This window comes from Ruditapes philippinarum, unplaced genomic scaffold (genome assembly GCF_026571515.1).
Source record: "Ruditapes philippinarum isolate M1 unplaced genomic scaffold, ASM2657151v2 ctg5290_1_1_1_1, whole genome shotgun sequence".
In the NCBI taxonomy this organism is placed as follows: domain Eukaryota; kingdom Metazoa; phylum Mollusca; class Bivalvia; order Venerida; family Veneridae; genus Ruditapes; species Ruditapes philippinarum.
Window position 1 is genome coordinate 8,239 of NW_026860296.1, and position 24,245 is coordinate 32,483.

The following is a 24,245-nucleotide window of genomic DNA, read 5'->3' on the forward strand; positions in this document are numbered from 1 at the left end:
CATATAAATAATTTAAAATTAAACTGTTCTCGACAACAATCTTTTGAAGATCTAAATCTGAATTGACTAAGAAAACTTCTCTGTCCATATAATATCCTTCTTGATTCAGTGTTCCATGTAGATCTCTAGGCCTAAAAGGCATGTTCCCACCAAAGACATCAAGAACAAATCCGCTTCAATCGTGGAAAATCTCAACAAAATTGCTGCTTATAGGACACACAGAAAATCACTGACGTCTTATCGATTCATATTTAAAAGATACAGTTACTACTATCGATTGTTGTTTTGATCAGCGATTTTTTTCATTTTTTTTCAACAATTCATTTCTTCCTTGTTACAATATTCGGCGCCAGCGTTAAAAGGATATGACGTAGATACAGTACCTACGTCATAACCAGGGCAGGGTATAAGTTGTTCCCCAAATAACAGAGACTATTCTATAGAAATAGTCATCATTATGAACCGGACACGAATCATATACTTTTCTGAGCTACACTCACATATACCATAGTATATAAACAAGTCTGATTCTGTTTTCGCAAGAAAGGTTCACAAATAATTAGGCTCCCCCCATGACATGGTACACTGTGTATACAGTGGTAGCACTGTATACCCGTCCTAATTAATGACAATCCTAGAATTACACTGACTCTGCAAATACATCATCGAATTTTCGTGACAATTAGTTTACTTTCTTTTTTGTTGATTATTTGGGATATTATTATTGTAATTGCCATCATATTTATTTATTTATTTATTTTTTATTGTATGTAGGTATTGTATGAAAAGAAAAAAATATAAGAACTGAAAATATAAATGAAAATGCTTTTTTATTGTTGCTTTAAAATGCTTTGTAAACTATGTAAGCGAGGGAGAAAACATAACAGCCGCATATACAAGTAGTCCCTAACCAGTGTTTATAGGCAGTTTAACACCGGTTTATTCTTCTTTGTCTGTATTGACAAAATCACGATGAGTGTTAGATTTTTTTATGATTCATTTTTTGTCGTTGTTTATTTTTTTCTATTATCTCCTGAGAGAATTAAAAATCGCGCATGTCTCCCCTGTTCTTCCGTATAAAATGTTACACTCTTATCATGGTTAAATTTGACAGTCTTATAACTACATGAATAAAAGTTAATGGGAATAAAATTAATCGAAATGGATATTTCTGGAAGGAGTCTTTTTCTTGTAGTAAGTTTTCCAACGATGAATGCAACGGTTATTTAAGATAGGTATATATACAAATCAACTACATAAACAGTGTGTTATGAATGCAATTTGTAGTTAAAAATGTAAACAATATAATCATTGACCAGGCTTAGCATTAAGAAATAATGCATTTTCTCGATGGCGATAGAACATATAGATCATTTCACTTACTTATTCTGTGATAAAATGTTTTGCTTTTCATGACAAAATAGCTACATGTATTAAAAAGTATCATGCTAATCTCATGGATTTATATATACAGGCATGTTTCATAGGACAGATGATATCGTGTAATGGATATTCTCCTCGCCAGCACTTTATTTATCCTTCTACATGCGCTCCTCCAAACACATATTATCTCGATCCGTCTTGTAAGTTTTGAAATTTACGTTATTTAACGGTCTTTGCCGTATAATTCACATAATCTAATTTGTCTTGTCGCATGGCATGGTGCCATTAGCGCAAACAGACGACACCAAGAAAGTGATATAAATTAGCCAATGTAATTTTAGGCTTCATCAAATAGGATTCTCTAGTTTTCATTTCGTTCGCGGGTGAATATCCGAAATAAATCATATCTAACACAACATTTGTTCATATTAGGGACTTTTCTCAAAAATATTTAAAAAAGCTACATATTATTATCTAGGAGAGTGATATAAAAATCAGCTTAATCGCGTTTCATTCGGTCTATTTTTTATCCTTAAATTCCATATATAAAAAGTTCAATTTGCCAAAAGTTAGCTGCATAACGGTTGTTTCTATTCAGTACCACCTACCACTCCAATTCCACCTTTTCCTTATTTACCGGACGTTTACCAGTTGAGCATAGAAGCAAATATCTTGGGCAAGCGACTCACGTGGAATATGGAAGAGTATGGGGACAACCACAACAATATCTCATCTTTACGCGTTACTACAAACAATATCATCAAACACATACTTTACGACTATGCACGAGGCTGGATTGTGTACGGCACTGGTATGTTTAAGATCATTTAATTGTATGATAGTTTTTGAAAATGTGTCAGAGTTAAGGGGAGCGGTGGTCTAGTGGTTAAGGTGTCTGCCTCTCAACTCGGGGATTATTGGTTCGAGCCCTACTCGGGTCACGACCATGTTTCTTTATGACACATGTACTGGTAGGTTCCAGGAAGCGGACTCGAAAGTGATTAAAATAAGTTGCAAGAACTTGTTTCGCAATCGAGCTTAAATAAAATATGTTTAAACCAAATGTGTCAGAGTTAAATCGTATACATATACATGCACAGTGCGTTAACTGGAATGCAGGTATTAATTACCCGCACTCTAAAGCATGCCCACTGATTGACTCATTTTTGCTGGGGTTTACTTATTGTGACGACAGCGATTGAAATATCATATTCAGATGCTCGTTCATTTGTTACTTTTTCCCCGGGGTTTCATATTGTGACAGCAGGAAACGTGTTTTTATGTTTGACTATGACAAAAGAGAAAGAACATCAAAACAAGAGGCAATCTGATTAATACTCGGGGGCCACGTCCCCCTCGTACAAATCAGATAACCTCGTGTTTCGATGCTCTTTCTATTGTTTCATTGCATATATATGAAAAGTGTATATAGCTGTACACAATCTTATCGTCTCATGGCGTGATAAATCTACGGAAAATAACGAAACCATCATCGCTGCCAGAGCCTTAATGTATTACATGCACATGTGAATACAGGGTATTTACCTAGCGCAGAATTATTATGCTCCCCGAAGGGTGACCATATAGTCGCCGCTTTGTCCGTCCGTCTATCCGTCCGTCCGTCCGTCCGTCCGTTATTCTTGTCCGGGACACAATTTTGAATCAACAAGAAGTATTAACATGAAACTTTGTAGGTAGATAGATTTCATTGAGTAGGTGTGCAGTGCACAAGAACAGTAACTCTGCCTTGCCTATTTTTTATTATTGCCCTTTATTCATTTTTAACCTTTAAACTTTGTCTGGGACATAACTCTTAAATTATACGAGATATCAACATGAAACTTTATAGGTAGATAGATCTCATTGAATAGAAAGTGCAGTGCAAAGAACCATAACTCTGTATTGCCTAATTTTGGAGTGATTGCCCTTTGTTAAATGTTTATAATTTTCTGTGTCCAAAACCTGCTCGGGGAGAATCACCCGGTTCAACCGGTTCTTGTTATTTATTTGTTATTGTTCAACCATCTCCCTGATTAGTGCAGTTGCGTTATATCGCTAGACAATGTGAGTATATGGGGGTGGGAGGATGAGGGCAGAATGTAGAAACTAGAAGCTTTTTTGACTACTCGCTTGGGTGTACTTTTAAGCTCAGAAGAAAACGATTCCTTAACTTTTAAATTAATCAGGAAAAAAAGCCTTACATCGGTCTTTTAATAAATTACATTGTGCTTTGATTCTGGATAAGAATAACAAGTCACACCCATGTTTTTCTTGTTGTAAGCAGACGACAATTGCCATGCCACTCGTTTGAATGCAGACGGAAATGGACATATACCTTTGCAAATCTATGACTTTCTCGGAATGCCTTTTTTATATTCTACGCGCTCGATGTACCAATTACTCAAATCAAATGGATTGGTAAGCCGAACATATAGCTTTTGTTTTCTCGCCATGCCAATCGGCAATTGTAGTTCATTTGTCAATTCTCATATCGAGGCAACACGATTTTCAGCATAGCGGCAAAGAGGAGCCTAAACACGATATTTTAACTTTATGGTAAGATATATTATGCTCAAATTTGAAAATAGAACTTATTAGTTATTGCTACACATCTCTTTTTTAAAAATCAAATAAACATGTTTTGACTTCACACAAAGGAAATACGTTATGTTTTAGGTGGTCACAATATGAATATATAATGTCATTAAAAAACCAGCAGATTTTTTTAAAGAAAAGACCAACGTTACTTGAGAACGCAGCTTACAACACAGAGCTTATTCATTCTTTTATTCAAATTAGACATATTCAGTAATAATTTCATAAATTTCAATAAATTTATATGATTAAAATGTTTTACTCAAGACTTAGAATAGTATACTTTTAATAGATGGGAGCTTTACGAGTAGGGGGACATACCAAACAGTTATTCATGTACAAAAAGCCTCTGCGTTTATTGACCTATTGTAAATAAGAACACCTGCAATTAAATCAAGATCATTTTTCCGTTGAATTACTAACCGTGTATATCCAGTGACGAAGGACTGTGCAAATAATGCAGGAATTGTGCAAAAAAGTAACGCAGAATTTGCAATTCAGTTTCTGAAAAGGGCACCGCTATAAGTAAATGTACCATTTTTTTAAAAAAATTCAAATTTGAAGAAATGAGTTAGTGCATACGGTTGCTGAGACATTTTACTTGCAACCTCATCAAATTATTTCCATGAAAATGTTTATTTTTCAAGATCATTCGTGAAAATGACGACATGTCTAGCATATTGATGACAACTTTTTGTTTCGTTGATATCTTAAATATAATAACGTATATATTACTTTATGATTTTTTATATTCGGTGTTCCTGGGACATTTTTCAATCTACTCGTGTCATATTACACTTAATTAAACAGATAAAAAGTAATTAAGACCATTTTTACGTCATTAATAAAGCATTGAAACAACGGCGGTTATATCATTGAAAAAAGTTATATCTTATTTTACAAGCTTCCTTCTATTATTATACGACTCTTGTGATTTGACAAATGTCTTAGGTATACAGAATATGAAAGAAAAATGTTTTAATTTTGTTAAATGTACATATTTACATGTATTCGATGAAACAGAAAAGTCGCCTTCAAAACGGTTACCAGGTGTTTCTTCTCACGAATGATCTAAAAAAAGTAAACATATTCCTGAAAATAAAAAATATGCTGGTTAGAGTATAATGTCGTAGCAGCCGTATGCGCTGATTATTTGTTTTTTTTAATTTTAATTTAGAACAAAATATTTTGGTTCGTTTACTTACTGTGTTACTAGTATACGTTTTTGCAATTGCGTTGCACAGATTCGGCGTTACTTATTTCAGCTGGAATCTTTTCAATCCCCACCTTTCTTCTGTTGGCTCTGATATTGACACTGTGTCAGATTATTTTGGCAAAGTTGGTTTTGAAGGGAGAAGGAATGAATTTCTGGGCTTTGTCCATTACTCTAGAGCTTTAGGGTCTGATCCAAGCAACCAAACAGTGACTGATTCTACTTCATGTGCTAGTTTAGCAATCAAGAACAAGTCTAGTTATCCTGCTGCTGCAGAGGTTGCACAGAGATTCCTGTGAGAGGGGCTTCGCCAAGCAGAACCTAATAAAAACTTCACTCAGAAACTGTCTGTTCCTCCCCTCCCTTGACAATCTCCTGAAAATGTCTATAGATGACCCTTCTCTGCCCACCTTCCTATACAAGAAAGCCTTCAGACTGTGGTCAGAAGAATTATGAAATAATTCTCCCAGCCCCTTTCCTGATCCCTTGCAAACAAATATGTTACAGAATATAGTCACCTTCCTGATGACAGTTAACATGTATTTTTAAAAATGTGTAAGTCTAAGTAGCATAATATTATATTGTGAAGCTTACATATATCATTTATGAGATATCATGTGCTAATTTTAAAATGTAATGTTATAAAATTTACCTGATAAAAAGTTGAATGATATTCCTTTTTATTTTTATATCACATGCCTTTTAAGATGTTCATTAAATAGCAGAAATAAACCATTATATGTAAAGTAAATATAGGGATAGTAAAGTTCATATAGACTGTTAAAGAAATACAGCAGAGACATAGTAATTTTGATGTCAGCCCGTCACGCTAAAAAGTGGCTCAAAGAAAAAGTCCTGGAAATTCTTATCATTTTATATTGCTTTTATAAACTCGTACTTTTGGTCTGCTTTGGACAATCTTGCAGATTTTCAAGGGGAATAAAGTTGTTCGCGGGATAGATTGTGATTGGTGGCAAGTCTGCATGTCGTGGCCTAATGCTAATTTTACCCTTGATTTCTACTCTAGTGGTAAGTTTAAGCTAGTAATTTTACATTTGATTTCTACTCCAGTGGTAAAATTAGATAAATTTGCGTTTGCTTTCTGGTTAAATAATTGTTCGTCTCATTTTTACTTCACTTGTATTTTTAACATTTACACTTTACCTCGTATGTTTAATTTTTTGACATCTTTCTTTTATTTCGATAAAATGATAATGGTAAATAAAAATGTTATGTAATAATTGTAAAAAAAATGTAATTAATTTTCTTCGCGAGGAAGAACATGACTAATTATTATTTTACAATTTCAGCAACCAAATATCCATCTTGTACTTTTCCTCATTTCTACAATGTTATGTTGACCATTTAAACGGAAAAAAAATCTTCAATATAATTCAATATGTTTCCATTACCATTTCAGTTTACAATTGGACAGCGTCTGATCTATCACCCCAAGTACCTGTCCAAATTGAAATTATGGGTATGAACGCTAGCGGATACTCGTTTTCCAATACTTACGAATATTTCGGTTTCAAAATCAATAAACCAGATAATAAAGTGTTTGAAGTAAGTACAATATTATGGTGTCCCGTGTTTGCAGTAAGATAGATATAACGGTGTCCCGTTAGGGCCATCGCGACACACACACGCTCACGCACACACACACGCGCGCGCGCGTAAACGTACGCATAACTTAAAACTACGAAACGATGAAAAGTCGAAATAACGAGTCCAAGATGGTAGGAACTCGATATAGTTTCGTGTAATTTCACCATCATACTTTAGACCTTTTAGTTTACAGGCAAACACTTTCACTAACCAACTTGCCACTTCATTTTGTTAGATGTCGATTGATGATATTACAACAGATGCTTAATCAATACCATGCTGACTGCTTATGTGTAACGGAATCTTCTTCTTTTGAAATTTGATATATTGTTTTGGAAAGCCAACTCAATTTGTGGCTCAAAAAATCGATCTACCAGCCCACATTATCCCGATAATGGGGGGACGACGGCAAACTATCATCACACTTGACTGTAAACAGGAGCCGGGTTTACAAATGGGTGACGTATAAATTGCCCAAGTACGAAGGGCTGCATATTCTATTCAACAAGTGACATATTACAATTATGTTGGAAATAAGCATTTATTTTCTGCCAAAATCACGAGTTATACACATAACAAATTAAATATCATGAAGATTTTGATTATTAAAAGCCCTTCTTGATTTTAGCCTCCAGTATGTAAAAAGGATACAAAAGGAGTGTCTCATGAATGTGAAAATTGTAAGTATATGTATATGATATTTAAAAAGGCTAAAAAATACCTAGGTTTATTAGATATGAAAACAAAAATATACTTTCCTTATAGCACAGCTCGAGAAAAAAATGTCTTGCACCTAAAATTTAAATACTATTTTAATCCCAGCTTGCTCGAAGATTACGTAACGTATTTTGTGTGTATTTTGGTTTAGTTTTTGGTGAAAATGAAGTGCATACATATATTCATGTGGAATGTTATGTTAAAACGGCCGTGAAAGTAAAATTATTTATGAATAAAGTAATTTTAAAATATTGAAAATATCAAGCAACAATGAGTGGCGTCGCTTACATACGATATTCCTAATCGCATATTCTCGGCCCTTTCCGTGAATCTTCGGATTATGAATAATAGCTTAGGTGTGCGTTTAGACGATATGAGAATATACAAAGATTTCATTTACTCGATTTTCCTTATAATTCGGTAACTTTTATTGCAGCATTAATCACTTTCTCCCTTTTTTTCATCATCATCATGGTCGTCGTTGCCGTCATCTTTGCGACTTTATGCTCGTAGATTGCAGTACTATATCAACAACTTCTCCAACTATTCAAACATTAAGCGCCTCTACCAGCCCGACAGTAAGCGCTTCGACATCAGGTATTCAATCAGTTATGACAACTTTCATAAACTTGTGGGTGATGGGTATAATAACAGTTTGATAACATACATGACATAACGTTGTGTAACGAATTTTATCATAACGTAACGCAACATGACTTAACGAAACACAATGTATCACATACCCTTGCCACTTTTGGAACTCCGTTAAAATTGTATTGCTCGTCATTTGCATTATACAAAAATAATAAAATTGCGCTTAACTATAGGCGCGTCAATGAACAATTTACTTTATTTACCTTATATAAAAGCAAACAAATAAAAGGTTGTAACACTTGTTGTTTTTATGAATCATTACCATAATGTTCAATGATCAATTTTACATCTGAAACAGTGATCATGGTCCAAATTTCATAGCTGTACATCAAAGAAAGTAAGTACCTTCGTCAAATTATCTGGGTCAGATGATATCAAAGTTCAATTTTATATCTTAAACCGTGCACACTGTCCAAATTTCATAGCTGTAGAACAAAGGACAAGAAAGTAGGTATTTTCATAAAATTATCTAGGTCAGCTGATATCAAAGTGCAAAAGTATGTAACTTCGTCAAAATCTAGATTTTACATCTAAAACTGTGCACATGGTCCAAATGTCATAGCTATGGAGAAAATAAGAGAATTTCATTAACTTGATTAAAGGTCAATGTCACAATTGAATTATTCTATATGTTTGTTTGACCACAAGTCTTGTTTTGTCCAAGTACGTATAAATCAAAATCATACATAAACAACAAAATTATGACATTTTAATCAAAATTCAATGATATGACATTGACGGTCAAGGTCATTTGAAGCTCAAGGTCAATTTAATCTTTAAAAAGATCTTGCCCATAAGGTTGTTGTGTCCATATATGAAGATATCCGTTCATTACTTACCAAGTTACAGTCAATTACAGTAATTATGAGGGATAATTCAATAATTTGACCTGCAAGGTCAATGTCACACATGAATCCAGGCCAATTTGAGCTTGATATACATCAAGATCCTTACCTAAAAGATGTTTGTCTAAATATGAAGGTAATCCAATTATCCATTTATGGTTAACAAAACTATAACCAGTTACAGAAAAAAACTTGATAATTTGATTAATTTGACTTTGACGTTAAAGGTCACTCAAAGTCAAGGTCACATCTAAATTAGTCAATATGTTTGTTTCGTAGCAAGGCTTATTTTGTCCAAATTTATATCAAATCCGTACATAAATAACAACATTATGACAATTCAACCGAAATTCAATAATATGACCTCGACGGTCAAGATTATCTTAAGGTCAAGGTCAGTTCAACTTTTTGTAAGTTGTTGTCCAATAGGTTGTCCCAAGGGTTGCTGTGGCCGAGAATGAAGACAATACACCGAGAACTTAAAAAGGAATGATCAAGGTTGATGTTTGCGGACGGCAAGGGAACGCCGCCATGACTGTAACAAAACCTGTATTTTTTCAAAAACGTAGAGCTAAAAATGATTCTTTGTAACTAACGTAACGTAATATTACTAACGTAAAGTAACGTTACATGACTATAGTAAAGGAAAGTAACGTAACATGACTAACATAAAGGATCATAACATCACATGATTTATCATATACTCGTACCGAGATAATATTGTTTTACTCTCCTCAAATTCAGTAAATTCGGTATTGAACCTACACTCATTCAATATCTTCTATTTCATATTTTGATGGTAGCTTACACATTTTAGGAAATAGAACATGGTGTTTTAATTGCGATGGAATGACAAGCTTGCAGTATTGTGACCGTGTATCGAGATGTCAAAGTGAAAACGAAGTATGATACCTTTAATTTCTTTGGACAATTGCTGCTAGTGAAACATAACGAATATATTTTTGCTCTGATAATCTAATGACATATACCAAGTACTAGTATTTATCATAATTTCAATCGCTTGTCTTTTGCTCTTTACATCATATTTAGGACAAAATAACGTGAGGTCCCGAATGTGACAATACGACAGTTTAGCCATCAATGAAACAGAAAACGGACTCATTGTTGTATGGTGGCTGATTTGTGCCATTCGTGTTTTCGTCCCGCGACCCTGCCAAGCGAAAAGTCGAGAATAAACAAATTAAAATGGCGGAGGCGCGGAGCGAAAACACGCAAATCAGCGAGGGCGCGGTACAAAGTTTAATAAATATAACTTCGCCCCGCGGGGGCGCGGAACGAGATTTAAGAAATAAAACGGTGGGGTCGCAGAGCTAATTAGCGTGTTTTTGCTCCGCGCCCCCGCCATTTTATCTTGTTAATTCTCGACTTTTCGCTTGGCAGGGTCTCGGGGCGAAAACAAAAATGGAACAAATCAGCCACCATATTGTTGCAATTAACCTTTGGAGTGTTTTAACTAGAGCGAGAGCTTGAAGCCAATGACAATGCGTATTCGATCTGTTGCAACTTTCCAACTTCGGACAATAGAAATTAATTCAAATAACTTTTTGTCATCCTGTGCATATTAATTACTGAAACAAATTATCATGAATCTTGACTTTCAAGCTGGTCCTTTTGTTATCTCTTGCATAGACTATAAAATGTTTTATGCAAACTGCACAAATTGGGCAAACATGTCTAAAACCACTGTTATTTTTCAAGATGACTAATTTCCTGAATAAACAACAACAACAGCAACATAATATCTTTAATGTTTCAGGTGTGTTACGTACAAAAATACACCAGAAGTCTTGACTTGACACTATTCAGGTCAGGATGCGTTGATGCAAAGGTAAGTTTCACCAGTTTCTAAATATCCAGGGCACTGATAGGGCTTAATAGTACATTTCTAGGAACATCTGGGCATCGGTATATATGTAAACAGATGTTTTTTCCTATTGTCTTAAAAAGGCGATTTTGACAAAAATTATTGCCTCCATTTCACGGGCTAAAAATATGCACAAAATCAAGCCATCTTGACTAGCCAGATTACTTTTTATATGAATTCTCTATGAAAACAAATAAAGTACATGTACTTTATTTGTTTTAAATATCCAAGAAACAATTTACATTATGTATAACTAATGTCATAACATGTAAGACTTAGAGGCAGGCCAGACTGAACTTCCGTGCACTAGGTTACAAAAATAATACAGATTGTTGCTCAGTTTTAGTGTTAAGGTATCAAAGTCCCTTAAACTTTATTTGCCCTGAGCCACATTCAAAGCTTGGCAAATGCATTACACAAATTCTGCTTGTTAGAAATCTAAATGTTCTTATTTTTAGTATTGTAACAGCATTAGTGGACATAATGGATGCCTTCAGTGTTGTAATGGCAGTTTTTGTAACAGCAAAGGATGCGGTGATGAAGGTTCTACAACTTATGATTGAGTAAATTCACGAAATATCCATGCTTAATATCGAAAATCTGATTAAACAAAAATAATCAACACCACAATGATTAATGAAATCCTAATGTTAAACCGGTAGACCAAATAACGTATATAACACATTCAAACACATGTTCTTCATTAGTATTGAACAAAAAGAATAAAACTGAGAATATTGAGCTTTGTCTATTCCAGGTCTCCAGACGCTTGGGAAACGAGGACCACTATGCTTTGACTGTACCCATACTGGTAACAGTGGTAGCTGTAATACCGTGCAGCTGTGTGACACAAATCAGGTTTTCTTTTCTTGAATTAAGTTCTTTATTTCCAGTTATTCTTAGATCTGGAACCATTGTGACTTTGTTTTGCGCAAATTACTCAGTTTGTTTTTAATGTGCATATGTACATTGTACTTATAGTCGGCACTCGCTCCAGTGGACAAGCAGTATCCAATGGTGCTTTGGTATATGTAAAGCACTACAAAAATGTAATTAATATGAGAGGCAACGGTTTAATGTTTTCTTCTAGAAAATTACTTTTTTTGTGTTGTCCAAGTTGTGGGTCGAAAACGCAATCTCTGAATTCGCGTCCCACTGGATCACTGAGACCGCATATTCATTTTGTTGCCTATGTTAGATATAGCTAGGCTATTTTCACCAGGTGGTTTTGTTTCTTCAAAAATTAAATATAAAATGAACAGTCTTTTTTGTCCTATTTTCATCATATTTCATGTCAAAAATAAAACTAAAATGTTCAATTTGGGACTTTAACTTATTTTACACAGTACTTTGAAGACCAAACTCAAAATGGCCAGCGTATCTTTATACCACCCATTTATGATTACCATTGCAAATAAAAATTTTTTAAGAAATTTGGAAATGAAATCTTCATACCACACAAGTCACAGGTTTTCACTACACTTTGTGTTAATAATTATTCAAGACTATATCAAAATAATCTGTTATAAACAAAATGCATGATGTGTGATATATATTATTTCAGGTGTGTACGATAGAAAAGTATAAATGGGGAGAGAACAACGATCATTATATTATGGGATGTACACATTCACAGGTGTGGTTTTTTAAATTTTGATAGACAGTGAAACTTGTTCTTTGCACACTCTCATAATGAATACCATGTACATAAATCCTGTAACAGAAGACCGTAATTTCATTTTCATCTTTTATTAAATATTCTATTTCGCGAAAACATTAAAGTCAACATAATAATAATAATAATAATAATAATAATAATAATAATAATAATAATAATAATAATAATGATAAAATAATAATAATAATATGATGATGATGATGATGACGATAACGATGATGATGATTAAAATAATGACGATGGTGATGTATAATTGAATAAAACAGTGTTGTTGCTGCTGCTGCTGTTGTTGTTGGTGGTGGTGGTGGTAGTGGTCTAGATGATAATAATGTTGAAAAGCAGGTGATTGAAGAATTAGATACTATTCATAATAATATTGAAATGTAGACATCATTTTTAGGTATGCACAAGTAAGCGTTCAATCAAGTCGTTATCCGTTCGTCACGCCCCTGTGTGTTCCCACTGCTGCCGTACAGATTTTTGTAACATGAATTGCACATCTACAAACAATATAGGGTCAGCTCTAATTGGTGAGTATTTTTGTGTGATTGTGATTTTATATTCTGTGACGCTTCAAGTGATGTGCCGTATTTATTTCCTGTATAATGGATTTGTCAAGCTTTGAATTTGAAACGATTTAAATAAACAATGGAAAAAGAAACAAGAGCTATCGGAAGGACAGCGTGCTCGATTATTCCAAATGCTTGATACCTAGCATTTTGTAAATTGAATAGAGCCATAATTCTGTAAAATTACATGTTGAGTTACGGGCCTTGGACAGTGACGTCTTATTATGCTCTTAAATACGTGCGTGAAGTTTCAACCAATTGTCTTCAACTGATTTGGAGATACCAACTTGCGCGCTAAAACTTAACCAAAATACGACGCTGACGTCTGGGTGAGTATAACAGCTCTAGCTAAAATGAGCTGTATCAACTGTATAGAGCCTAGTCAGATTCTTCCTATATGTTAGCTGAACAGTCTCTTTACGTCTGTGACAAAGGCAACTCACCGTCGGTTTCAACAGGCCAAGTGTTAAAACATTAATTTCTCTTGTTAAAGGAAGTCAGAAAAGCAAAAAGAAATCTTAACCCTCTTTACGGAGATATGTGCAAGTCTTCCCCTTTTGAATTAAACCGCTTTAAAATATAGAAAAGATCACTTGGAGTGTCTATTTCAGGTCTGATAAACAAAAAAGGATAATAAGTTGTTTTTTATATATCTTGCCCGATGAAATATCATTAAGATTTTTTTTATATCTTATCCGGTAAATTGAAAGGATCATTTAGATTTTTTGTTTATTGTCACTTTAAATATCTCTAGTTTTGTTTTATTCTTCAGGGTAACCGGACATGTTGCTGTGAAGAGCATCTACCAATGTGATTTATTTAAAATGAGTTCATTTTTCTTATAAAACAATAAATTGACAAAGAAATAGAAATTCTCTGGTAGTTGTCCTCAGAAATTTGAATTTGTAGCAAATGTGTAATCGTTATTATTCGTAGGGCACTTAATTTCTCAAACCACGAATGAAAGATTCAACGAAATTTTATTTCGTCCGCTTTATTTTTCATTACAACATTTACTTGTGTGCTCCCCCCCACCCCCCCACTCCCTCTAAAAGCACTTTTTTCCGGAGCACAGTAGGACTAACCAATTATTTTGTAATGCCATTGCATATAAGCCGGTGCCATAGCTTGGAGTTTCTACGGCAAAATAAGGAGCAGCACACTAGCCTAGAAAACATAACCGCAAAATGTCTGCGTTGCATGTGTTCTTAAGCCTGCGATGCGAAACATCTACATAATTTTTGGAGAAAAAAAGATGACTGCCTTGCAAAATAGCTAGAGCAATAGCTCGGAGACTAATTTTAAGGCCAAAAAAGACGCACGACACAAGCCCAAGAAAAATAGCCAATATGCCCGCGAATGCTTTTGCGTTTCCTTGTGTACTTCTGAATAAACTATATAAAATATCGTAAAAATCACCATTTCCTGCAGCCAACCGTGACTTAATCCGATCTTTTGATTCCTTAGCAAACTAGAACTATCACTAAATGTGATTAATACCCCCACATGACTGCTTCGGAAATGAGGATGTTACTAGTAACAGAATACCTTGTAAAATAATTGAAATATAGAGTTATGGTTGTAGGCAATTAAAGATAGTTGTGGTTCTTGTATGTTGCATTTCTTTTCAATGTGGTTGGCCATTGATGAAATTTAATTGAATAACTCTGTAATAAGTCCAGAAAGTAAAAGAAAAGGAACAAAGGGCAATAACTCTATAAATACTGAAGATAGAGTTATCGTTATTGTGCACTGCACTTCCTCTTATTATGCTTGACCATTGTATGAAGTTGTTTTGAATTCCAACCAGTACGTTTTAAGTTATGCTCCTGACAAGGAAAAGTATCAAAGGGCAGTAACTCTGTATTTTGTCAAAATGGAGTTATGGCTCTTGTGCACTGCACTTCCTTTTAATGTCCTTGACAACTGTATGAAGTTGTACTGAATTCCAAACAGTAGCTTTCAAGTTATGCTCTGGACAAGGAAAAGTAACAAAGGGCAATAACTCTGTAATTAGTCAAGATGTAGTTATGGTTCTTGTGCACTGCACTTCCTCTCAATGTGCTTGACCATTGTATGAAGTTATATTGAATTCCAACCATTAGTCTTCAAGTTATGGTCCGGACAAAAAAAGCAATGGAAAAGTAACAAAGGGCAATAACTCTGTAATTACTTTAGATAGAGTTATGGTTCTTGTGCACTGCACTTCCCCTTATTGTGTTTGACAATTGTATGAAGTTGTTTTGAATTCCAAAAAGTAGTTTTCAAGTTATGCCCGGGACAAGGAAAAGTAGCAAAGGGCAATAACTCTGTAATTAGTCAAGATAGAGTTATGGTTCTTATGCACTGCACTTCCTCTCAATGTGCTTGACCATTGCATGTAGTTATATTGAATTCCAACCATTAGTCTTCAAGTTATGCTCTGGACAAGGAAAATGCAACGGACGTCTGGACCGACCGACCAACCAACCGACCGACCACCGGGCGACTCCTATATACACCCCCAAACTTCGTTTTTGGGGGTATAATAAGCCAATGCAATAGCTTGGAGTCAGTTCTTCAAGGCAGAAACATGGTCGCTAGATACACGCATTTTATCGTGCGTAGGGATTTTGTCTAATGGTATAAATATTCCACTTCGTTTTACAATTCCTGAGAAATGTTTGTTTTGGTGTGATCAAGTTGCAAAATGTCAAGTGCAACAGCTCAGACATTCATATTCGAATCATACAGGAAATTTCCTTAAAAATCTTACCATAATCTACAATGTCAAGAACAGATATCTGGTATAAAGTTTTCTACGAAAGTTGTATAACCCATGTCCCAACACATAGATTCTTAAAGGATATAAAACTTAAAAACCACATTATTACTATTTTCATCATCACTCTACCACTTTGGGCCAGGTACATGACCGAGCTTGGTATTATGACTAGGCTTACATTAACAACAAAACAAATTCCTCCTTTTTCAGATTCTTTATATATTTATAGTACAGGGAATGGTTTTATAATAGTTGATATGTATATATTTTATATAAAAATGTATAAAAATACCTCGCTTCCTTTATATATACATAAGAACTGATTCCATAAATGAATTAATGACATATACATATGAATTGACTAAAAACTATATTATCTGTAAGAATATTAAACTGAAATCTGAATTAAACAGAAAGATCACTGAATAAATTGAATTAACTTGTGTTCCTAAGTAACTAAATTAATATCTATCTGTGTACAATTATTATATATCAGAAAAAAGAAATAATATAACCAAAGAAATTATATAACCAAAATAGATCTGATTGATTTACGGACGCATATATTATGGATAATGTATTGCAAAATACATGCATATGTATAACATGATGTACAAATATTTGAATATGCATGAATACTTAAACAGATATTTTGCATATTCAGGAAAAAAAATATTACGGTTAATTTGCCCAGAAATCAAGTGGCTTCAAAAAATTACATGATAGAAGATATGGGCATAAATAAGCACTTTTATTCATTGACCTAATTAGTTTTTAAAAAAAGCCTTCCACAGATTTTGTGAATGTTATATTTTCTCTCTTGTCATGTATTCAATGAAAATCAAATGCTTTTAATATCAATATTCTCTTATTTTTTACTGTTTTTACACCAGTTAAATTGCCTGATTAACTAATACATGTAGTTTATACATATGAATCTAGTGAAAATGAATGCAAGAAACAAAATTATCATATCATGTTGTGTTAAAATTGCAAATAAAGTTTGAAAATGCTAATGATCTTGTGTATTATACATGTATAAAGTTATATTATAAGCTCTTAACATGATAACATGACAACATAATGTACAAATATCATATCAAAATCAATCCAAGGGCCTGTAATCTTGAAAGTTCCTTTACATATAAATTACTTCCCTTGATAAATACACCCTTACAAGGTTAAAGGGTTTTTAAGTTGAAATACTAAGAATTTTACTGCATATATATCAAAGTGGGATAATTAAAATGCCAAAAAAGTGCCCAACAACAATATTAAGGGAAATAAGACTAAAACAAGTGATCACAACTGAAGAAATATATTTTTTTGGTATAGATAGTTGTAGTAAAAGTGGCACTTTAAGTGATAGCTTGAAAATGCTATGACCTTGCTCTTTGGGGGAAAAGTGTGAAAATTTAGCAATGTATTGGTTTGCATTAAACAGAATTTCAAATAGAAGTGCATGAAAGGCATAATATACATATGCAAAATGTGCATACATAATGTCATCTTGGATACTTCTATAGCATGTCATGAGTATACATTTACAGACCAGATGGTACAATGATGTTCGGCTATAATTCACAGAAATTTATATGCAGGTCATATGGTGAATATCTAAGGTTTTTCACTGATACAGAAACAATCCCAATTTTCAACTGCCTCACATTAATTCAGGCACAAGGCTGCGCACAGAATGAACCATTCCCGTTCTCCTATCGCAATTTTTAGTCACCAAGATTTAAAATATCCGGCACCATATCCTTCGCAAAAAATAGAGGAAAACCTTAAAGTTTTTAAGTCAGCGACTTTAACAATTCTAAATTAGAATCCACATATCTGTGACTTGATTGAATATGATAAATTATAATGTATATGGTACATACATAATAACCACAGTTTTTGCACAAACACCCTCGGCAATTCATGAAAAGTGAAATGTACAAATCACAATAAACATTCTGAATGGGAAGCTCAGCTCAAAAAAAATAAAAACTTGAAATAAGCACTTTCATGTCACAACCATCATGTATAACAATAATTATCAATATAAATGATAAAGATCATTCTTTACTTGCTTTACCATAAAATGCTTGCGGCTAAATGATTTGAAAACAATACAATATAATATATTCCATGATAAAAATTTATATACATTATTGTAAACGGGCAATCATGTAAAGCCAACATATACAACTATGAATATTCCTCGAAGTTTTCAAAATTTACCAAATTTACAAGTTGGTGACACATATTTGATTAAATGTCATGTTCTTGAAGTAGTTTTGAAAAAAAAGTCATTTTTACAAATGCACAATCACACATTTTGTATATCCACATGATGAGCCTTTTCAATTTTTCCCAGCCATACTTTGGTGTTGGGAACTAAAAGTGTAAAATTATCTACTAAACTAAAACTCTAGTAGTAATGAGCAAAATTCATTCAATGCAAAAATCAAGAATACAGTGACTGTTAAATGCTTATATTTCCAAAAATAATTTATAACAGTCTGTTATGAGAGATTGTAAAATTGATTACAAAATTGCTTGAAGTTAAGAAAAAATGTTCGAGAAAAGAAAAATGGTTACCACTCCTAAAAGGCCTATAAATTTTGTTTCAAACACAGATGGTGTAAAATATTCCAGCATTGCTGGTTTCTTTCAAGTGTCTGAATCTTGGATTAACTAGGAAACTTGCATCATGAATATTTTAACATTTCTTAAAACCTACATGTATTACTGATTTTTTTCCTCCCAATTTTTTTTTTTTGAAAATCAGAAATCTGTAAACTTATCTGGACTCACGAGGCATGCCAGCTTAACAATTACCTAATTACTTACATAATGCAGAAAATGGCTTTATTTAGTTTAACTTCACAAATATGATGATAAATTTTTAGTTTCGCATGGCAAAGCATACCATGTAAAATAAAATTGATTTTTAAAAAGGTTTTTACCCATGGTTTAAGTTGCTCAAAAAAAATTTAAGCGAATAATTCACAACCTATGATCAAGCTTGCAACAATGTAACAGAATCACGATTTATTTTGTTATCTTATAACAAAGAAAAGTTAAAAATAAAAGATACTATTCACAACCATAAAAATACATATGAACACTTTCATTCTGTTTGTAAAACAGTCATAAATTTTATGATACAAGATTAAAAAGATTTTGTAATGATTTCTATTTACAAATGGCACAAAAACAAGAAAAAACTGTACAATTCAAAAACCGTTTTTTGCAATTAAAAAGTACAAAAATCTGGTGTTGAAGCATTGTTCTATAAAATTTACAAAAAAAATTCTATTACAGAATGATATTGATATTTTGATCACATATAAACCAAAAATCATGATTTTACATATAACTATTCAGCAAAATATCTTCCAAATTAAACAAAGAAAACATGATTTTTTTTGTAACTTTGGTCATGCACAATTGAATAAACTTAATGTTAACAAAAATTTAACTCAAAAAATTCAATTTTATTACACATAATTTTCATATAAGTTAGTCTGTATTCATTGAAAAGGTATAACAAAATTCAGTTCAAATAGAAACAAAGCTACGACTCTCACTGCCACAAAGAAAACCCTGATTATGGAAGTAAATGAAATCTGGATGCGTTTAAACTAAACAGTATTTTCTTGCCTTGTTAAAACAACCTTGGACTAGCAGTCTCGCACTAGATCCTGCTAGTAGTTAAACTTGAGTCTATAATGTAAAACTTGGGCTATAATTAGCACTAACACGATGATGGTGGATATGATCCCGCCCAATGCCGCTCCTTTTGCGTAGGACCCGTATTTTGATGCCTGTATGTATTCCTTCTTCTTGAAGAAATCTCTAGACATCTCTACAAAAACAAAAATAATATAAATGGTTACAAATTTACCAATCATTAGCCACATATTTGTTTGCATCATTTCAAAATTAAATTACAGTTTTGAATTTTGTTCACAACAATATATATCTTATTCAAATAATGAGAAACTTTTAAACATGATTATCGCTGTTAACTAGTTTGATATCAGTTCACTTTTAGTTACATTGAAATATAAGACTGTAGTCTGAGCTGAGTTGTACTTTGTACTGTAAAACTTCCTTTTTACTATTTTTGTATAGATATTGACAGTTTACTTATGTATCTGTAAACAGAAAACATGTGAATAAAACAATTATGCTTTATTGAATGCATTACTTTTTTTAATGCATTACTTTTTTAACGGTGGTAATTAAATACATTACTTTTTGAAATGATGCAAATTGAAGGCATGACTTTTATAAATGATGCTAATTAAATACATAACTTTTTGAAATAATGCAAATTGAAGGCATTACTTTTATAAATGATGCTAATTAAATGCATTACTTTATAAAGTAATGCAAATGGAAGACATTACTTTTATAAATGGTGCTAATTAAATACATTACTTTTTGAAATAATGCAAATTTAAGGCATTACTTTTTTTTTAAAATGATGCTTATTAAATACATTACTTTTTGAAATATCGCAAATTGAAGGAATTACTTTTTTAAATGAGGCTTATAAAATACATTACTTTTTTTTCAAAATACAGTTAATATGCAAATTTAATGTACAAAATGTCAAATAATATTAATTTTATGCATCACTTTTAAATATAATTAGTTGCACATGTGGTCATTTATTCTATATACAAACTAGCTGAAAGGAAAATGAAATGAGTATGTATATCACTGAAGAAATATAGATCAAATAAATCATTACCAGCAAGAAGAATGGCTGCAATTCCAAAAATAGGATTGCAAAATAAGGAGCAGAATGCAAATCCCCAGTTATCTTGCGCCCGTTGCATCTCATTCGGAGCTTCAGCTGTGACAGGAAGTACGAAGAAGGAGGCTTGAGATGGTGTGTAAGTCGAGAGGTAACTCTTGTAACTAGGGGTGATACTCGCCATACTAGCCTGTGACGAGTAATGGGACGGCCATTGATGCATTTCAAACGCGGACTGGGAGTCCATCTCGCTCCCGTCCAACTGAGATTTACTGTCATAGTACTGCATGGTTGTTTCTTTCTACTGAAATAAACATTAAATAATATCAAATTAAGAAAGGTTTTAACAAACAAATCTGGGAAGTTGTTATGTAAAACATTTGCTATTAATTTACTGACTTATTTTAATAGTATTAATCTTGCTGACTTTCTACTGAAACCTATTAGTACTGACATGCAGTAACTGGTGGCATATGGGAAACATAGTTATGACTCTAGCATTACTAGAAGCCATGTTTTACTAGTTGTAAGGTGTGCATCTGAAACCTTAAAAGCTATATAGTGTGCAGATTTGAATTCATAATATCAACTTATTTCACCAATAAGTTTAATTTCTAACAGGAATGACTAGCTCAGCTTCATATCGAAAGAATGGTGTGAAATGAATGTGACTCCTTCAATATGTTACGATTTCGAATTACAGCTGTTTTGCACCAAACCCTCGTTACATAATCTACAGCTTCACTGCTGCTTGACCATACTTGACTTGCTCATTGAAGCATTTTGCTTTTGATATCTCTAAATTAACATTCTTTAAATCATCTAGTCCCACATGATGTTAGGAAACAGTATCAAGATTGAGGTAGCCCATGATCAACAACACACAGAATTGTATGAATCATACAGGGCAACCAACTAAAATCAATTTGGTTTTGATATTCATGTTGTAATCTGTGACAGAAAGTTTTATGTAATTAATCACATGATAATCAGAGATATACATCATACTGGTTTAAAATGGTTTACGGGAATCCAAGCACCAGTCCCTAGCTCTTAATGATTAGACCCCTTGGTTCTTTTACATGCCCAGTGTATAGCACTTATGCATGCAAGGATTACCTGGATTTCTTACCAGTACACCTCTAGGAAGGTGGGAAACACTGAAAGTGTCACTGAAAAATCCCAAGGGTGTAACTCAGGATCAAACCTAGGACCTCAGGAGTGATAATTAATCAGTGGTGTAACCAACTCAGCTATCACGTATATATGTATTATGGCCAGCATATTGATCAATCAAAACTTGAAATATGACGAGAGCTATTATAACAACAATGTAGATCCCTAAGATCTATATTGATCCATGAAAGTTATGATCTCTTTGTGGCAGCATTGTCCTACTAAAGGCTATCATACCTGGCTTATATTATGAAATATGGCGGAAGTGAATCACCTAAAACTTCCAGGTAAAATCAAGGTGTATTACCTGTTTGAACACCTGTATTCAATACTAGAATAGTTAACTTTACATCAATTTGTATTCTTAATATTAAAACGCCAACGTTTAACTCATATATATATATATATATACACATGAAATAACTTTGAAATACTTTCCCAGATCCAGGGCGTACCGAAACGTGAAATTTTTTCTTGACCACTGGCGTGACTGCAAAATTAAGTATGTTGAATAAATATTTGTCTATTTATAAATTATAGCGACTTAATTCTGGGATAGTAAAGAATAATAATGAAGGCGAAACAAATACAATGGCAATCAGATCCACATGCAAGAAATATTTCAAGTATATAATATCTGAACTTTAGTAATACTTGACAGTTATCATAACTGTTGGAGAACTTATCTAATAAACAGATAAAGAAAAATGGGATAGTTAAATGTGCAAAACGAAGCAACTAAATATTATACTTTGTCTAACCAGACTGATGTTAATATTGACTATGCTATGTCCCACAGATTTATATTCATCCATGATAGTTATGACCGCCTTGTGGCAGCATTGTCCTACGAAAGGCTATCATACCTGGCTTATATTATGAAATATGGCGGAAGTGAATCACCTAAAAATTCCAGGTAAAATCAAGGTGTATTACCTGTTTGAACACCTGTATTCAATATTAGAATAGTAAACTTTACGTCAATTTGTATTCTCAATCTTAAAACGCCAACGTTTAAATCTGATATATTTCTTGTCTTTACATAGCGTTGATTTTAAGTTGGAAGTTTCAAATTTGTAAACATGTTCGCCATTAATTGAATTGTCAATACGCATGCGCACAGGTGAAAAATGTTTTCATCGCTTAGTCAGAATTTCCGGTGTAGTATACGAATTACCTCCCTTAGACCACATTATTAATATAGGGCGTGCGCCTCCCAAAATTGTTCATAGTGTTAGTTTTCATATTCTTAAAAAATGATGAAAATAATACTAATAAAAAATAATGAAAAGCGTGTTTAACTCAGATCCCGTTTAATTATTAATTAAGTATCTGATCGAACTATAGGCTATAACAAATAATATTTTTGGATAGTGCAACCATATTGACGAGGGCACGAATAAATTAGCGATATTCTGGTTTTCTTAAAAGTCAATTTACGATTTTTTTTGTTTGCTTTTGCAACTGGTACGTTAAGTAAATCATGATTTGCTAAAAATAGTTTTCATGATTAAACCTGTATGCAAATTTTTGTGACAACCCTCGATCTCATTGGAATCACACATTGGATAAGATGTGCAAGCTAGTATCTCCATAACTAGTGAATAGAATTGATTGGAAATTCACACATTTGTTCTCTATGATTATCTTACATGATTGGCACAAGTCCCATAACTCTGAATTTCCTTTTTTTCATAACTTTATGCTCCTTTTCTAACTGTCAAGCACATGGAGAAGTAGAGCGCGATGTCTTTATGGACATCTCTTGTTATATATCAATTTAGCTAGCTTACGGAAGGTTCGTGTTTTACATTGTCCACTCGCGCCTGAAAAAAAATGCATAGAGGGGCATACTGAGGCAAAAGTAGAGCCATAACCGTTTACAATACATGTAGTTGTAATGTTGCAAATTGAAAACCAAATCTCAAAACCATTACTAGTAAAACTACAGAGCAATTTTGATTGAGTTTCCAATGCACTTTACATTTTATAATTAATTTTGAGAATTGACATTTCCTCGCCCTCAAAAGAACGTGATTTTCAATCATTTTTCCCATCAGATGTACAGTCGATTACAGTAACGTTACATTGTAAACTTTACAAATATTATTGTCATAATTCGATTTGTTTGTTTGTTTGATTGGGTTTTACGTCACACCGACACAGTATAGGTCATATGGCGACGTTCCAGCTTTACTGGTGGAGGAAGACCTCAAGTGCCCTTCCGTCAATTATATCAGGCACGAGCGGGCACCTGAGTAGAACCACCGACGTTTCGTAAGCTTGCTGGATAGCTTCCTCACATGAAAGAATCCAAAGTCCCTGTCGGGATTCGAACCCACAGTGGTGAGGGGCAAGTGGTTTGTCATAATTCGATAGTTGACATATTGTTGTACATG

The 24,245-nt window shown here is 33.2% G+C and overlaps 2 protein-coding genes across 6 annotated transcripts; one reads left to right on the top strand and one right to left on the bottom strand.

The window, feature by feature from the left end:
• The first annotated feature begins 1,083 nt into the window (after positions 1-1,083).
• On the top strand, positions 1,084-14,036 carry LOC132759583 (uncharacterized). 3 transcript variants are annotated; one of them, XM_060751396.1, is made up of 15 exons: positions 1,084-1,194; positions 1,475-1,583; positions 1,982-2,194; positions 3,665-3,801; positions 6,118-6,220; positions 6,612-6,757; positions 7,428-7,479; positions 8,030-8,113; positions 9,833-9,918; positions 10,793-10,864; positions 11,359-11,443; positions 11,658-11,758; positions 12,465-12,536; positions 12,979-13,108; positions 13,920-14,036. In XM_060751396.1, exons 1-15 carry the CDS (start codon positions 1,141-1,143, stop codon positions 13,922-13,924), a joined length of 1,449 nt encoding a protein of 482 aa, XP_060607379.1. In that variant the 5' UTR covers positions 1,084-1,140; the 3' UTR covers positions 13,925-14,036. The 3 variants fall into 3 exon arrangements, with proteins under 3 accessions (XP_060607379.1, XP_060607380.1, XP_060607381.1); XM_060751397.1 differs by having other exon boundaries at positions 3,668-3,801; XM_060751398.1 differs by having other exon boundaries at positions 1,116-1,235.
• A 2,074-nt stretch (positions 14,037-16,110) lies between these two features.
• On the bottom strand, positions 16,111-22,955 carry LOC132759581 (uncharacterized). Of its 3 annotated transcripts, none has more exons than XM_060751394.1 (3): positions 22,783-22,955; positions 20,665-20,971; positions 16,111-19,770 (listed from the first exon to the last, which is right to left on the bottom strand). In XM_060751394.1, the coding sequence occupies exons 2-3, from the start codon at positions 20,957-20,959 to the stop codon at positions 19,610-19,612; spliced, it is 456 nt and encodes a 151-aa protein (XP_060607377.1). In that variant the 5' UTR covers positions 20,960-20,971; positions 22,783-22,955; the 3' UTR covers positions 16,111-19,609. The 3 variants fall into 3 exon arrangements, with proteins under 3 accessions (XP_060607377.1, XP_060607375.1, XP_060607376.1); XM_060751392.1 differs by having other exon boundaries at positions 20,665-20,974; XM_060751393.1 differs by lacking the exon at positions 22,783-22,955 and adding an exon at positions 22,154-22,266 and having other exon boundaries at positions 20,665-20,974.
• Between the last annotated feature and the right edge of the window lie 1,290 nt (positions 22,956-24,245).